This window comes from Abramis brama, assembly GCF_963993115.1.
Source record: "Abramis brama genome assembly, chromosome: 24".
NCBI classification, from domain to species: Eukaryota; Metazoa; Chordata; class Actinopteri; order Cypriniformes; family Leuciscidae; genus Abramis; species Abramis brama.
This window is the reverse complement of record NC_139986.1, coordinates 16,957,558-16,975,445: the sequence shown is the minus strand read 5'-3', so window position 1 is coordinate 16,975,445 and position 17,888 is coordinate 16,957,558. Positions and strand designations below refer to the sequence as shown.

Below are 17,888 nucleotides of genomic sequence, written 5' to 3'. Positions count from 1 at the left end.
CTAATCGTACCCTAAAGTCTTTTATCATTAAATCTTTAAAACATACAAATCTCAGTTGATGCAGGCCAAGCATGGCCGTTTCATTCCCAATCTTTTACTAGCTCATCAAAGATTCCTTTGCTAGTTTATCTGAGACATTCATCTTCAGAAGTCAATACACTCTTTGCGGTGATGACTCACTGATGGCTAATTTAAATCAACTGTCGGTTTCTCTCTCTATCTCTCCCTTTTTATATTAATTGCTTTCTTCTCATATCCCTTGTTCCCTCTGTACACGCACAGGCCTGTTAAAGCAGACACAGTGTAAATAAATCGCAGGCTTTTAGTCTGGTTAAATACCCATGACTTGCAAGCTTGACTCTGAATCTCAATGAAGGAGACCTTGTCTTTTTGGTCTCTGCTGTGCCGCCAGAGGGACGGGAGGTCATTTTTGACTTGTTAGAAGCTTGTTAGAGTGTTTTTAACTGGCACTTGTGTTAAAATGCTGTAAAGTGAGAATGCTTTCAAAAATAAAATCACAAATTGAATTTATTTATGATTTAACTTCTATTAATTAATTCAAATCAATATATGCTGTAACGACCCTTTGCGTTTAAAACGGCTTTTGTCAAGGTACACTTGCGCATAGTTTTTCAGGTAGCTTTGCAGGAAGGTTTCTTCAAGCATCTTGGAGACGTTCCCGCAGTTCTTCTGGATTTAGTCTGTCTCAGTTTTTTCTGTGTTTGTGTGTGTGTGTGTGTGTGTGTGTGTGCCGCAAGGAGGGAGTCACACGATACCCTCTACATCCCTGGAGGATGCAATTAGACACTGTGGCTTAAGGCTGGCATGAGGTCAGTTGTCAAAAGGGAGTGAAGCAGCAAAATTCTTCATCATCCTCGCTGCCCTGTGAAGTCCAGCAGATGGATGTAAAAATCATCTCGCCCATCTACTCTCTCCCTCGTGGCTTCTCGTACAGTCTTTCACCCTCGCCTCAGTTTAAGAACAATCTGTCGATGTAGAGCTTTGAGCTTCTCTTGGACTCAGATGGACTCTTTGGGTCTGTCCTCACACTGAGGCTTTCTTTGTTATGAGTGTCAGCTGGGGAAACCAGAACACGTTGTCATGGCTCCCACAGAGGGGTGACATCATTGCTGAGGCTGTAAGAGATCTGTATCGCTTAGATCTCAGGAAACCAATTGTTCTGACATTCTTTGGATTGCCTAGTACCATCTGGGTTTTATATGGTGATGCAGTTGCTTTCTGGGAAGTTTGAACCCTGTAGTATGATTATCATTCCTCTAATAATCTTCCAAGGCTTCCTTGTCCTCCAAGTTTCTAATTTTGTGAAATAAAATATGAGCTGGCACTTACACTAAAAAAATAAACATTTGTCATTGTCGATGCAGATTGAAACAACATTTTTAAACTATTTATTAAGTGGCAGTCTCATTTGCTTTAGTGGTGGTAGTAATAAATAAAATGAATATTTTACATATGTACATAGCAGACGCCTTTATCCAAAGTGACTAACAAATGACAAATACAATGGGATTCATCTTGAGGCAATAACATGAGAACTGCTTGCAGTACAAAGTTTCAAACATTGTCTTGAATAGCACAAGCTGGAAAACATAGTAAAAACATAGAAGATTTTTATTTTTATTTTAGTTATAATAATTGATAATAAAACATTACTTTTAAAAGTTAAATTAATAGTATATTTATGGTGGGTTTTTAAAGGTTATTTTAACATAATGTCTTACTTTCTTTTGTCACCTTTTTGTGTCATTTCCAGCCAGAATATGCCTATTTGTCAAATAAAAATTCACAAAAAGAAAATATATATGTATAATTATGATCCATGTTGGCGCTGCTTCTCTTCAGTTCACTCCACTCATCAGGTCAGGGAACTGGGACGGTCATGGCAGAACGACAGTCATGACAGTCACGGCAGAAGCTTCATTTTGTGCTCCGTAACACATTTTTGTGTTGATTTTTATGTTTGTTTGGACCGTTGTCCTGATGGAAGATCCAACCACGGCCCATTATAAGATTTCTAGCAGAGGCAGTCAGTTTGATTTTTTTTATTATTTTTTTTATTTTTATCTGTTGGTATTTGCTAGAATCCATAATACCATGTATCTGAACAAGATGTCCAGGACCTCCAGCAAAAAAATAGGCCCACAACATATAAGATCCAGCAGTATATTTAACCGTAGGCATGGGGTACTTTTTATCCATGTTTGCACCAAACACATCTGGTGAGTTTTCTGCCAAAAAGCCCTTTTTTTTGTTTCATCTGACTACAGAATCCAGTCCAGTCTGACAACTGAATATGGAGTTTATTTTTGGAGGAGCGAGGAGGATTTTTCTTGAAACCCTCCCAAACAACATGTGGTTGTGTAGGGGTTGTTTGATAATGTTTTTTAGGCTTTCTGACCCCAAGACTCAAGTAATCTCTGCAATTCTCCATCTGTGATCCTTGAAGAGTCTTTGGCCACTCAAACTTTCCTCCTCACCGTCCATTAAGACAATACAGACACACGTCCTCTTCCTGGCAGATTCGTAACATCTTTAGTTGATTGGAACTTCTTAATTATTGCCCTGATGGTCAAAATGGGGATTTTCAATTCTTTAGCTATTTTCTTACAGCCAATTTCTATTTTGTGATGCTCAACAATCTTTAGATGCACATCAGAACTATATTCTTTGGTTTTACTCATTGTGATGATGATTAAGGGAATTTGACCTTTGTGTTTCCTCATATTTAAACTCATGTGAAACAGGAAGTCATAGCTAGACAATTTCATGTTCCTAGTCACCCTGGTAACTAGGGTGAAAAAAGTAAATATTAATGGGAATACACTTCAGAGATATTTTATTCGTAAAAAATTCTAGGGGTGCCAATATTTGTGGCCAACGTGTTTTGGAGAAAAACATTTATTTCATAATGTGAGCCCCCCCCCCCCCCCCACACACACTTTCAATTATTTTACTTCAATGAAAGGTTAGATTTTTGAGATTTTTTGAATGAAAGATCAAAAGGATAAACAATGCAGATTTATTTATTTTTTTACAGCCATTTTTGATAAAATTTACCAGCGGTGCCATTAATTCTGACCACAACTGTGTATATATAATTGTTTTAATACAATATATACCATTTTAATCTTGCTTTTAAAAAGTGAAAATAAATAATTATAGCATTACAATAGCACAATCTGCTCAGCTGTTCAACTTCAGCCCCTGGGTCATAAATGTGCCTGTAATTGAAGAAAACCATATGCACATGGTTTTCTTCAGTATTCTGTACCGTTCACACACAGATAAACCACATATCCTGTTCATTCCACCTTGTTCTTCAATATTTATATCTCGTTTTCCAAATCAGACATGTTCTCTCTTCTCAGTGCCCTGTCTGATAAACATGCGAGCGGTTATCAGCTGTGCTCACAGACAGCAGGAGTGCTACCGACCACTAATAGTCTCCAAACATCTTTTACTCTTCTTCAAGAACACCTCTGAATGTGTATGAGTTTGGAGTGGACATGTGTTAGTATGTTTTGATTTGCCCAGCAGGAGTGAATAACTGGGACCTCTCAGAATATGTTGGTCTGTGTGTGTGTGTGTGTGTGTGTGTGTGGGCTCATACTGCAGAAAGGTTGCAATTATGGTTTTGCACCCCTGAAGCGCATAATTGCATATCGTCATGGCAAGAGAATGTGACTGTTATGATAACAGAAACAAAGTCTTCTTATTATGTTCAAATATGAATTTACTTTCTTTCTTCATCTTCATCTTCAGTTTAGTTCATATCTCTGCTGCCCCCAGCTGGACAGTAACATATAATGCAAGAAATTAAAATTCTAAGATTACAGGCTCATCACACTAGATGTATTGTGCAGTGCTGTCAGATCGATTAATCGCGATTAATCACATCTAACATTAAAAGTTTTTAAATATATATATATATATATATATATGTATATGTATGTGTGTGTGTATAATCAGGTTATATATATACACACACACACACACATACATAGATGAAGTGTCTGTATATATACATACAGTATATGTATGTACGTGACGTGTGTGTATGTATAAGTGTGTGTGTGTATATATATACACACACACACACACACACACACACACACATATATATCTTAGAAATTTACTCACTTTTATGTTAGATGTGATTTAATTGGTTTGACAGCAGCACTAATTTTAATAAATAAATAATGTAATAAATAATGAAAGTAATACATCAAAATGAATAAACATGAGTTAAATGTTCATGTGAGCTGAATTTAATCATGTTAAATATATTCTGATGGGTTCCACTAGCATCTTAAGTCTTAAATATAATATCACACAAGAGTTCTGAATATCCAACGAATATTGCAAGAGTGATTTTGCTTTTATATAGACACAACATTTCTGACAGCATTTGGCTGGTTCATTTTTAATATTTTCTTCCCCACAACTGCAAATAATCAGCACACTGAAATGACTTTATATACAAGGACGCAGAACCTGAATGTCTACCGTATCATAAAGCGTGACTGTAAACATGAATTATTCTCAAGAATATCCAATGCACCATTCATTAGTCTCCTAATTAGTCTCAGCTTTGCCAGTTAGATAGAAAACGCACTGTACTTTTGCAGTGAAGCAAAAAGTGCAGATTCTCGAACTCTGTGTTACACAAACACACACATGACTTGATCATCAGTTCTGGAGGAGAGATGTCTGCTGGCTTTCAGCTGAGTGTTAAACACAGGGCAGAAGGACAGATATAGTGTTCATATTGTTTGCAAGGAGTTCGACACCATGACCACAGATGTTTGGATGCTGCTCTCGGTACCAGCCACACACAGAAACATCATGCACTCATATTGTTTGTATTTATTTCATTCTGGTTGAATCCCCCTTTAATAGGTCTTTATTATTATCCTTTTTCATGAAACTGTTGTCTGACCAGTGCGATCCACATCTGTATTCATCTGTGTGTGTTTGTCTGCAGGGATCTTAAAGCTGGAAACATCCTGCTGGGGGAGGACGGGTCAGTGCAAATCGCAGGTGCCAACTTTCTGTTTAACACTACTGCCCATTATAGTCCAGAATATAATAATAATAATAATAAAGAAATATTATTAAAATTTAAATTAACTATATTTTAAAGCATGATTTATTCCTGTGATGTCAAAGCTGAATTTTCAGCATCATTACTCCAGTGTTCAGTGTCACATGATCCTTCAGAAATCATTCTAATATCCTGATTTGTTGCTCAAGAAACATTTCTCATTATATTATTATCAACGTTGAAATAATATGATTGTATACATCTGAATACTTTTTTACTTATTATTTTAAACTTAAATTGTATTACATTATTTATTTTTAAGTGCAATGTTTTAGTGCCCACTCTGTAAGTTTCCACACTGAATTTTATTGTAATTGTAAACACTGACAATAAAGTACTTGCTTATTAGACGTTAAGATTACTTACTCGCTTATTAGACAAAAACACGTACTTATTGGATATTTATTTAACATTTTGATGAGTGATTTTGTTGTTGTTTATTTTTATTTCTTTAGATTTTGGAGTAAGTGCCTTCTTAGCCACTGGTGGTGACATGACTCGAAATAAAGTGCGGAAGACGTTTGTGGGAACGCCGTGTTGGATGGCTCCAGAGGTGATGGAGCAAGTAAGTATTTCCACCCTACAACCACATCATAAAACGAATGACATGCAAACTCTTGATTCCAGTGAAGAAGATACAGTGCGCTTTAAAGGTCCTGAGATCACATGGAAGATTCGATTAGAATAATGCAAAATGGGCGCGTTTTCGCCAGTAGCCTCAGACTGTTGGACCTCACTGTATATGGAGTGAATTACACGGACAATTAAAGCTGTTATGAAGTCTAAAGACTTCAATGTGGTGTAAAATTGCCAGTAACTGCTGGCATATGGATGCATCTCTCGTGTTAAACAAATCTGTGACTGTTTGTGTGCAGGTGAAAGGTTACGACTTCAAAGCAGACATCTGGAGTTTTGGGATCACAGCCATCGAGCTGGCCACAGGCTCCGCTCCTTACCACAAATACCCTCCTATGAAGGTGAGGAGCAGGAGATGCAGTCCCATACGAGCTCTAATGACTCTAATGAGAAACATGTTGTTTGATGGCATGTTGGGTGTTTCAGAGATCTCTGTGTGTGTTTGCAGGTGTTGATGTTGACCCTGCAGAATGATCCGCCTTGCCTCGAGACTGGAATCACGGACAAAGAGATGGTGAAGAAATACGGGAAATCTTTGAGGAAGATGCTCTCGTTGTGTTTGCAGAAGGAGCCAGAGAAAAGGTGCTGAGCAGAGCCTAGTTCTTGTGGGGTCGTGGGATACAAATACACTGCCATTCAAAAGTTTGGGTTCAGGAAGACTTTTTAAATGTTTTTGAAAATCCTCTTATGTTCAGTAATACTGCATTTATTTGATAAAAAATAACAATAATTATACAGTAAATATTAATATTGTTAAATCTAACATTTTTTAAAAGCTTTTAAAAGCTTGGAATTGCGCCGTTTATTTATTATGTAATTTATTCCTGTGATCAAAGCTTAATTTTATATAATTAATATATAATTGTATATATATATATTATATGTATATGTATATATAATTAATTCTTCAGTGTCACATGATCCTTCAGAAATCATTCTAATATGCTGATTTGGTGCTCAAAAACCTTTTTTTGTTGTTGTTATTATTATCATTGTTGAAAACATTTGTGCCGCTTCATATTTTTGTAAAAACTTTGATACATTTTTTTTGGGGATGAATAGAAAGTTTAAAAGAACAGATTTATTTGTAAAACTTTTTGTAATATCTGTACATCCTTGCTTAATGAAAGTTCATTTCTTTCTTTCTTTAAACATTTTTTTTTTTTTTACTGACCCCACACTTTTGAACAGTACTGTATGTTTATATGTTCTGTAATATTCAGCATGGCAGCCACCACTACCTGCTAAATGTAAAATGAAACAGCTTTTATTTGGCTCATATGATTTTAAACACTTTTTAAAAGTCATTTACGTGTAAAACATTTTAATTAGGAAAAAATGTTTGTGACTGTTAATGTTGATATTCCCTTATAACACTTTAAGTTACAACAAATATATTTCAATAGTGTTTGCTTTTTAGGCCAACATCATCAGAACTCTTAAAACATAAATTCTTCCAGAAAGCCAAGGTAAGAATCTTACTTTCAGGACATTGTTTTTGGTTTATTTTATTGTTCCATGTTTTTTTTATGAAAGTCTTAAAGGGATAGTTGTCGGAGCGATCTGTCATCATTTACTCACCCTCATGCTGTCCCACACTTGTATGACTTTTGAATGTTTTTCATACATCAACGGTTCATAGTGACCACTGTCAAGCTCCAAACAACAAAAAAGCACCAATTATTTAATATGAGGGTTGAACTTTATTTTACAGTCCTGTTCCCCATGTTCATACTTATCACAGTAATTACAATAACTTGGTACTAACACTGAACCTACACCTAACCTTAACCCCTGTAGTTACCTTATATTACCCAGCATTTCTTAGGTAAGTACACGTACTGTAAAATAAAGTTTAATCCTAATGATAGCTTTCACAACATATTTGAATCCCAATGCATAATAACTTAAATTTCATGTTACAAAAATACATTTTAAATGATACGTTTATGGTGCTTTTTATCTTTTCATATCCTTGACGTGTGAAGTGTGTATTGACCCTTCAGAAGTCTCCCAAAACCTCATTTCGGGGACATCCTCTTTTGCAAGAAAACGGCATAAAAATAAAGTAAATAAAATGTTTATTTTAATTATAAAAATGCAGAAAGTTTTCTGTTAGGGTATAGCATTTATAACTAGCCGCATATAAATACAACAGAAGACTTTGCAATGTCCCGTGTGTGTGTGTGTGTGTGTGTGTGTGTGTGTGTGTCTGTGTATGAATACCTCTACACTCCCCCCATGTAAATGAATCATTATTGAGTTCAGTCCAGCATTCCTCTCATTACTGGGCCGTCATATCGGAGTCTAAAAGCAGGGATAAGTATCCCAGCATCCTTTTCCAACTGGCTGATAAACTCTCTGCCAAATGGATTTCTCTTTTTACTATTCGAATCAAGCCAGATCTCTCTCCTTCCAGCGTCGAGTACTCAGATCTTACCCCACATGCCCAGTAGGGGGCTGGAGTTGAATTAGAATTTCAACCTTAATTGGTGATTATTTGCATAATTTAGAAAAATATTAATGTTCCATTTTGTTTGGCAGAATAATGAATTCCTGCAGGAGAAATTATTACATAGAGCACCTACAATTACAGAGAGAGCGAGAAAGGTGAGGAAAATGTTTTATTATTATTTTGATCTTTTATGATGTTTTAATTTTTACCATATATGTATTTTTACTATATACTGCTCATTTTTATATACTGTATTATGACGATTTAGCCAATTTTTATGTATATTTACAGCACCACAAATCAAAATCACTTCAGGGACAATAAAGAATATCCCAAATCAGTTTGGAAAAAGATAATTAGATGTATTCATTTTGATTCTTTTTTTAAATATATATAAATATAGTATAATTAAAATATTAATTAGATTTTGTTTTAACTTTTAATAGATAAATACAAAATTTAACCTAAACATATTTTGCTCTTCTATACGCATGTCTGTATAAACACATGTATGTATATGTATATGTGTGTGTGTATGTGTGTAGGTACGGCGAGTTCCTGGCTCCAGTGGGAGACTCCATAAAACAGAAGATGGAGAGTGGGAATGGAGCGATGATGAACTGGATGAGGAGAGCGAGGAGGGCAAAGCTGCTGTTGCTGCCTTACGGGTAACACACACACACACACACACCCACACCCACCAACCCACCCTCTCTCTGCACTCTTTGTTTGTCTGTGGTGTTTGTAATGGTGTTGCTGTTGTGGCACCTCTCATCCCTGGGCTCTGTGTTTTTTGTTCGCCGCTAAAGGAGCAGCAGTCGAAGTCGACAAGGCGACAAGTCCGTTTCTCTCAGCCTCTTGAGCTGCCCCCACCCAGGGTTGTTCAGTTTTCCCACTGATACAGATGGCTCACCTTAACAAGGAAGCACACTCAGTCAAACACAGCATTTGGACGTGTAGGAAGTGCTAGATAAAGAGGAATTGAATTTGTTCAGAGAGCATAATATACAGTATCTGGTGATATTCTTGTTATCCAGCTTTAAAGACCAAGACAATAAAGATACTAGAGTTCTGGTTGGTTAAGGATGACCGTTGCACCTTCACCTGTGATAATCTGTTTATCTATGCAAGAAATAATCATGTACAGTATAAAAGCATTTAGATGGCTTATTGCGATAACTTTTGTTCCGTATCCCCTGCTCATTATGAACCCATAGCTTATATGTGCCTTTTGAGATCACAAAAATACTGAAATATCTACTTAAGCTTGACCACTCACTCTAATCTCAATTACTAAACTTGTGTAAAGCAAAAAAAGTGTAACCAATTCTTGCTAGAAAAAAGCAGAGACTGACTGAATAGTGATGTGTGCTTCCTGGACGCCATCTGTATTGTGTTTTTATTTACAACTTTGAAATACTGACCAAATCAATGACCTTTGATAACCAACCAAATTCTGTTTAACAGCCTCGTAATGAGACTTCTGCTGATTGAGGCACTAACATGAATTATGGCCACTTCTGGTCACTAAATGATTTTTGGATTCCAGTTTGGTCACTAGTAATATGGCCAAATACCTTAGATATCATGTCATATCATTATGTACACTACCGTTCAAAAGTTTAGGGTTCGTAAAAACATTTTTATTAGTTAAGTCTCTTAAGTTCACTAAAGCTGCATTTATTTGATCAAAATAAATAAATAAATGAATTAAAAATGCAGTAAAAATAGTAATATTATGAATTATTATGTTTTGTTTTTATATATATTTTAAAATGTAATTTATTCCTGTCATTGCAAAGCTGAAGTTTCAGCAGAATGATTTTTTTAAACCTTATAAATGTCTTTACTGACACTTTTGATTAATTGAATGTATTATAGCTGAATACATTTTTTCATTTATTTAAAATAAATAAATAAATACTGACCTAAACATTTAAACGGCAGTGTAAGTCTGAATACTACTCAGTTTTGGTGGAAGTGTTTAAGTGTGGTTTTGTTTTTTTTTGGTGGTGGGGGGGGGGGGAGAATCCTTTGGATGTAGTGCATACTGTTGAATAGAATATTTTCTAAGCAGATATTGTGGATATAAACTGTAATTTGGTATATTTTGCTATAATAAAGGATATTATAGTAAATGTATAAAATGAAATGCTCATGAAGGGCCTTAACTCCCTGCTTCATTCCTTACTACAGTGTGTTTAAATCCAACGCTGCATTACAGTAACCCAAACAATTATATATTATTACAGAAGACTTTGACCTTTGACTTTTGCCCATTCTATCTCTCTCACACAGTCACCAAGAGTAAGAGAAGGACTCCAGAATATAGAGGTATGTAAACCATTACTACATACTAATTCTTACGATTCCTGCTGTATGTACTATAATGCATAATTGTCATATCATGCATTTTTTTGTATGCATGAAATATTTAAATGATCTAATGTATTTGGCAAAGTATTGCAGACTACTGTATCCTGCAATGCATTTTGTAAAAAGTAATTAAACATCTGAATTGATTTGGCTGTATTTGTATTACAATATTAAGGATTTAAACTACAATTATTCTTAAATAAAACTGGCTTAAAACAAGCAAAATAGCCTTTTTTTCACAAGCTACAACTCGACGCCACTCACATGCAGTGTATACAATATTCTTTTAAGAATAGTGTACACTGCACAGCATCCACTAAATAGTAAATTGGTATTCCATTCCAGACATTTCATTTAATGTTGGTATTATTTCAATGTATTATATTTTATAATGACCAGAGTTTGGATTTTTTTTATATATATATTTATATATTTATAACGCAATTACTAAATGTTTGTGTGGGTCTATGTATGTATTTGCAGATATTCCAGCCTTTCAGCAGTCACCTCCAGCCTGAAATACCTCAAGCTGCTGGCCAGGGCCCGGCCAACACTCAACATACTACAACCCCTTCACAGCCTGCGCAGGTACAGTAGCTGTTGTATCATCAAGCATTTCAACATTCAGTTATTAGGCCACCTCAGTTTTTAAATGAAGCTGTCTCTATCTGTAGGCCCCAGTTCCTGGAGGCGATGCCCCCCAGTCCCCCATCAGTTTAGTATTAAGGTTAAGGTAAGTTGTGTTTGCTGCTCTTATGTTTGGAGTTATAAGGTTCTATTAATGTTAAAGGTTCTCCATAGAATCATCAATGCCAATAAAGAACCTGTATTATTAAAAGTGTAAACAGAAGCAGTAGATGACTTATATTTCTCCTCCTGTCCTACAGAAACTTGAAAAAGGAACTGAACGACATCCGATTTGAGTTCATGCCTGGCAGAGGTAAAGACACATGGCTAGTAGTCTTGCAATAATTGCACTTGAATAAATCCACATAATACACTCTTAAAGGGATATTCCACCCTAAAATTAAAATTCTCTCATCATTTTCTCAGCCCAATGCTGTACCAGATGTATATGACTTTCTTTCTTCAGATGAACTTGAAATAATCCATCTCTGCGAGTCCATAAAACGAGTTCCTCAAAGTTGACACTTCAAAAACCACACAAAACTTCACATTTTTAGATGGAGTATCCCTTTAAGATTTATTCCCAAACTGTCTGATTTTTTTCACAACTCTTATGAAAAAACACTGAATGTTATGGTTGACAGTTGTCACATTTGTCAAGGGCGGTGAACATCTCAATCATTACGATTTACGACACACTTGGGCAGTTCTTTTGTCCAATGTTTTTTGCCTGTAAAAATCAATTTAACACCCTTTTAGAATCAGTTCCTGTTTATCTCAGTGTTTTGCCCTCCTGCAGAAAGGCCCAAGAAAAGCATGAGCATCATTTTTCTACCCCATCAGATGTCAAAGAGCCTGCCGCATCTGCGTTTTGTCAGAGTGACGTTGGGAATTTTCCCAAAATAAAACATTTAGTGATATGCGCATAGTTGGCCTGTGTGAGAATGTTCTTCTGCCTGAACACGTCTTCATTCTGCCGTCTGTATTGACTACAGTGTGTAAGCATGATGTGTGCAGTTAAGTTGTCAGAAGATCTACAACCTTGTCAGTTCAAATATCCAGGATGTTGCAGTTTGTCATGCTCAAAGTTTGTTGCTCTAAACAAATCATTTCAAAGTGGAATAAATGCATCACATTCATGTTCTCTGTTTGTAGACACAGCAGATGGGGTTTCTCAGGAACTGGTATCGGCTGGCTTGGTAGATGGGCGAGATTTAGTTATAGGTAAGGTATTTAAGGTACTAATACTTTCATTGAGCAAGAAGGCATTAAATTGATCAGAGGTGAAGACATTTATAATATTACAAAAGAGATCTATTTTGAATGAAAGTTGTTTTATTTATCAAAGAATCCTGAAAAAAAAAATGTATCACGGTTTCCACAAAAATATTGAGCAGCACAATTGTTTTAAACATTAATGATAATAATAAGAAATGTTTATTGAGCAGAAAAATGGCATATTGGAATTATTTTTGAAGACTGGAGTAATGATGCTGAAAATTTATGGAGCTAGAATTGTGTCTTTATTACATGCGAGAAAATAAATGATGTGAGAGAGAAAAAAAAGTTTGAGAGAAAAAGTTATCACACTGATAGCAAAAAAGCATTTCATGAGAGAAAAAAGAATATTTGAGAGAAAAAGTTTTCATACCAATAGCAAAAAATCATATTTGAGACTAAAACAAGTAATAAAAACTCAGTGAGTGTTTTAGCGCAATTTTCTGACGTCATGGGATCACAACACTAAGAGATAGTAAATCTTTTTATGGTTTTTATTTTTTTATTTTTTTTATTTTTTTTTCGTTCCCGAGATTAGACCTTCCTTAACATAATGCCGAAAACCCGAAGTCTCTAGGTGGTCTGGTTGAGGAGGAGATAGAAGTGCAAGATTGGTGCGCACAGACAGAACAGAAATCATGAGTTAACAATCGCAATTTTGTCCGTTGGAAAATTGCGCTAAAAAAGTTTTGAGGGAAAGTATTTTCTCATAGAACATAAACAAATATAAATTTGAAATTTTTAAAATTATTTCTGAGAAAAAAAAATCTCTCTCAAAATACTTTGAAAAAAAACTTCTCAAATATATATTTTTTGCTATCAGTGTGTAAACATTTTCAAAAAAAAAAAAAAAAAAAAGTGTTTCTCTCAAAACGCTTTTCTTTGCTCTCGATGCAATTTTTTGCTCTCGTGTCAGGACTTTGCTTTCGCTGTGAAAATTGTGTCATGGGCGGGGCCACATTCCTATTGGCCAGTCGGGTGAGCACCGCCGTTCGGTTCACCGGCATAGATGAATGAACTTGCTCAGCCAGCTACCCATCGAGTTGTGTTGTGTGTGTCATCATCTTACCCAAACACTGGAGTGTCCGTGCTCAACTAAGGTAGAGGCGGCATCTGCCGGTGAACCGAACAATGGTGTAATGATTCAGTTCGACTCCCAAGTCAAGACGATGCTCACCCGACTGGCCAATAGGAACGTGGCCCCGCCCATGACACAATTTTCACAGCGAAAGCAAAGTCCTGACACGAGAGCAAGAAATTGCATCGAGAGCAAAGAAAAGCGTTTTGAGAGAAACACTTTTTTTTTTTTTGAGAAAAAGTTTCACACTGATAGCAAAAAATATATATTTGAGAGTTTTTTTCAAAGTTTTTTCAATTTTTTTTATGTTCTATGAGAAAATACTTTCTCTCAAAACTTTTTTTTTTCTCTCTCAGATCATTTATTTCCTCGCATGTAATAAAGACACAATTCTAGCTCCATAAAAATTCAGCTTTGCCATCACAGGAATAAAATACATTTTAAAATATATTACAATAGAAATCAGTTATTTTAAATTGTAATATTTTACAATATTGCTGTTTTGACCAAATATATATATATATATATATATATAATTTTTTTTTTCCTGTTTTTAAAAATATATTTATATATATTTGTTTTTAGAATTCCAGTTATAATAATCATATAAAATTCACTCTAATTTATGCTTATAATATAGTTTTTAATTAAATACTTTATTAGAGTTCCCAAAAAAAATTAACTATAACTTGTGCAGATTTTTACTGAAATTAACATCTGTTTAAACTGCTTGTAAAATGGCGATGTTATGTGTGAAGAAAATAAATGGCAATTTCAAATCATTTAAAAAGGTAAAATAAAACTTAAAATAAATCATGGTTTTAGTCCTAAACTTCTGTTTTGTGTCATTCCAGTGGCTGCTAATTTGCAGAAGATAGTTGAAGAGCCTCATTCCAATAAAAATGTCACATTTAAACTGGTAGGTGACTGTTCAGTTAAACCCACTGTGTGTAAAGGCCTGTTCACATCAAGGACAATAACTATAACAATAAAGATATAGTTATAAAAATCATCACACCACTATAACTACAAGGGCACAGAGAAACGATATTATTGGAATCACTTTCAGAACGATTTTTTTTTTCTAGCTGATGAACGATAAAAACCTTGACAGCCAATCAGAGTTCATCCTGCTTAGCGGACGCTAATATAGTTAGTTTGGTGTGAACGGGCCTTAAATCCTCAATCGTGTGTTGCAGTAACACGTCATGCGTGGTGTTTTCCAGGCATCTGGGGTTGAAGGCTCTGAGATTCCCGATGATGTCAAACTCTTGGGATTTGCTCAGCTTAGCATTAGCTAAACTTTGGCTCTGTGCGGGACCATGACTTGCCTACAAATGTGAAAACAAACCAACACTACCAACATGAATGAATGACACATTGATATTTTTTTTCCTCTTTCAATTGCCCTCAAGAAACCACTGTTGCCAAAGAGAAAAGTACCATTGCGCAGCCCATAGGATTTCAAATGGCCCACAGCAGAGTTGCACAAAGATCAGAATTTGTAGGAATCCTTTCAAATAAAGTTTACGATTGATTCATCCAAGGATGCAATTATCATAACCAGATATAACCTTAGTGCTCTTTTAATGTTTCTCTTTCTTTTCCTCTTTTTTTTCTTTCTATGTTTGTTCTATTTTTGCACAATCTGGACTGACACCCCAAAAAAACGAAATGTAAAAATGCCTGTGTGCATGTGAGGAGAATGGAACGTTAATAGAGGAAACGAGTGAATGGGTTTGCAGTAGCTATAGCATTTTTTTTACTTGTATTTTTTTTCTACACCTTTAAAGAGAAGCAGCTAGCATGTTTTATCAGACCGCTTGCATTATTTACTTGGGTTCATTTAAACCAGCTTGATGAACATTTACAGAATCTGGTTTAGAAATGTCAGAGATTCGGATTCAGCTCAAAAACTACTTTTCCATTCTCGCATGTTATATAGAGTCTGATTTCTTCATTGTACGATATCCTTTATTTCAGACGCAACACAGATTTGCTAAATAAGATTAAATGATCTATTCAGTGTCATTGAGCCTCGACGAACACTCCTAAAAGCTGGTTTATTTTGCTGCTTTTTCCTTGTTTATTTTATTTGTGTGTGTGTGTGTGTGTGTGTGTGTGTGTGTGTGTGTGTGCGCTGTCTCAACAGGGCACATTTGCAAATGTTACTACCCCACGCTGCTCTAAAAGTTATTGCCTTAATGTTTCCACACATTTGCATCAACCATATCTCTCCCTTTTTTTTAGATTTCACATTAATTTGTGCATTTTGGTTTTAAATTTTTGACTATCGGTCACTTCTGCTCATTTTTTTTATAAGTTTCTGTCTAAGCGATTTAGATTTTTGAAAAAGGTAGACGTACGTGAGGTACCTGATGAAACTTTGGTGTTTGGTTTTTTTTCTGTTCTGCTATTGAACTCTTAAGTATTCATGTGTATTTCTGATCTCGATTGAACATGTAAATAATGTAATTTGCCATGGGTTTGATTTTATATGGGATGCTTCACTCATGGCCTTTGTGTTCTCCATAAATAAGGTGATGGGAGGTGGTGTCGGTTACAAAAGACACATTGTGAGTTTTGTTGGTTTGTCTTATTTGTCTATGAGGGTGCCTGTAATCACAGCGGGGTCTTAGGTGGCCTATATTTGCCTGATGTTTCCAGCAGGTCTGTCCTGAACTTCTGAAGTTTTCCTTAGAACTCATGTGAGAGGTTGTTTACTTCACTCAAGAAATCTCATTAAACATGTCGCTACCTGTGCAAGAACAGCCTGGAATAATCTTAATTATCTTAATTAATTTAAAGCAGTGTTTCACCTGATTTTTGCCCTTTTTAAAACACACACACACACACACACACACACACATACACTGCCGTTTAAAAGTTTGGGATCTGTAAGATTTTTTATGTTTTTAAAACATACAACTTAAAATAACTTTTAACATATTTTAAAATATAATTTATTCATGTGAATTTTCAGCATCTTTTTTTATTATTATGATAATAATAAGAAGAAATATTTCTTAATGGGCAGCAAATTAGCATATTCGAATGATTTCTGAAGGATCATGTGACTGAAAACTGGAGTAATGATGCTGACAATTTAGCTTTGCATCACAGGAATAAATTACATTTTAAAATATATAAAAAAACAGTTATTTTACTTATTTTAACAGTTTTATTTTACTTATGTAAGAATATTTCACAATATTCCTGTTTTTTTTAATCAAATAAATGCAGCCTTGATGAGCATAAGAGACTTTTAAAAACATAAAAAAATCTTACTGATTCCAAACTTTTGAATGGCTGTGTGTGTATGTATATATATATATATATATATATATATATATATATATATATATATATATATATATATATGTAGGCTACACACACACACACACACACACATATATACAACTAATTATTAAGTAATTTTACACATTTTCCAGTTTTATTGGGAAGATTTAAAAGATAAAAGGAGGTGTAAAATAAAGCTTTGATAACGCACAAGTATTTTCTTTTCACCTCTTTGCAGTCACAACAAAGCTGTCCACTAAAAGTAGGGGAATTATTTATTTTTTTTAATTGCTTTTGAAAAGGTGAGTTTTGCTTCAAATTTTGAATATTGAGGTTGCTATGCAGCAGATATATGGTCTACATGATTATATGGTAGGCTATATAAACAATAATATCCAATCTTAGTAATATGCATTTTATAAAGTCGCACAAATCTCTTGGCTTCTTCTTAATGCAGACCAGTGTTGTAGTACAGGGACAGACCGTTTAATGTAAGCAATAAAAAATGAAAAGCAAAAAACAGTCAGTAAAATATATATTTTTTTCTTTAGTTTATATTATCTCTTTTATTTTTATTTAGCTTGTTTTGAATTTTAAGGCATGTTTTAAAATCAATAAAGAATTAGCTTAAAAACTGCCTAAAATGCCTCCGGTTACTGTATGTTAATGTATTTGCATATTATGCTTCCCACAGAGCTGTATTCATACAAAAAAAAATTGTTCATTTTTGTTTTACAGTATAGAAATACAGCTTAAGAACAAACTAACATTAAATATTTAATTAAAAGGCACACATTCAGGACAGGTCAAACCCTATTAAAAAAAAAAAACGTCTTGAAAATATATATTTTTTTCACCTTTGAAATGTTTAGAAATATTTTTGAAAATATTGAGTAAGTTTTGGACACACAATGGCATTAATTAATGGACACACATAGCCTGTCCTGTCATAATCATCTTATTTTTCTCTTGAGAGTGTGGCTACTTTGTTACACACATTGTTGTCTAAATAT

General features: G+C 34.6%; 1 protein-coding gene across 1 annotated transcript in view; it reads left to right on the top strand.

Moving 5' to 3' along the window:
- oxsr1b (oxidative stress responsive kinase 1b) overlaps positions 1-16,344 on the top strand; it is a 47,208-nt gene extending 30,864 nt beyond the window's left edge. The window contains exons 5-18 of the mRNA XM_084102970.1: positions 5,006-5,061; positions 5,581-5,690; positions 6,001-6,102; positions 6,210-6,343; positions 7,182-7,230; positions 8,306-8,371; positions 8,762-8,884; positions 10,515-10,550; positions 11,076-11,180; positions 11,267-11,325; positions 11,480-11,532; positions 12,375-12,443; positions 14,430-14,494; positions 14,802-16,344. Of these exons, the coding sequence (XP_083959096.1) occupies positions 5,006-5,061; positions 5,581-5,690; positions 6,001-6,102; positions 6,210-6,343; positions 7,182-7,230; positions 8,306-8,371; positions 8,762-8,884; positions 10,515-10,550; positions 11,076-11,180; positions 11,267-11,325; positions 11,480-11,532; positions 12,375-12,443; positions 14,430-14,494; positions 14,802-14,876 (1,102 nt within the window). The 3' untranslated portion in view covers positions 14,877-16,344. The remainder of the gene's footprint in view (positions 1-5,005; positions 5,062-5,580; positions 5,691-6,000; positions 6,103-6,209; positions 6,344-7,181; positions 7,231-8,305; positions 8,372-8,761; positions 8,885-10,514; positions 10,551-11,075; positions 11,181-11,266; positions 11,326-11,479; positions 11,533-12,374; positions 12,444-14,429; positions 14,495-14,801) is intronic.
- Positions 16,345-17,888: the final 1,544 nt, after the last annotated feature.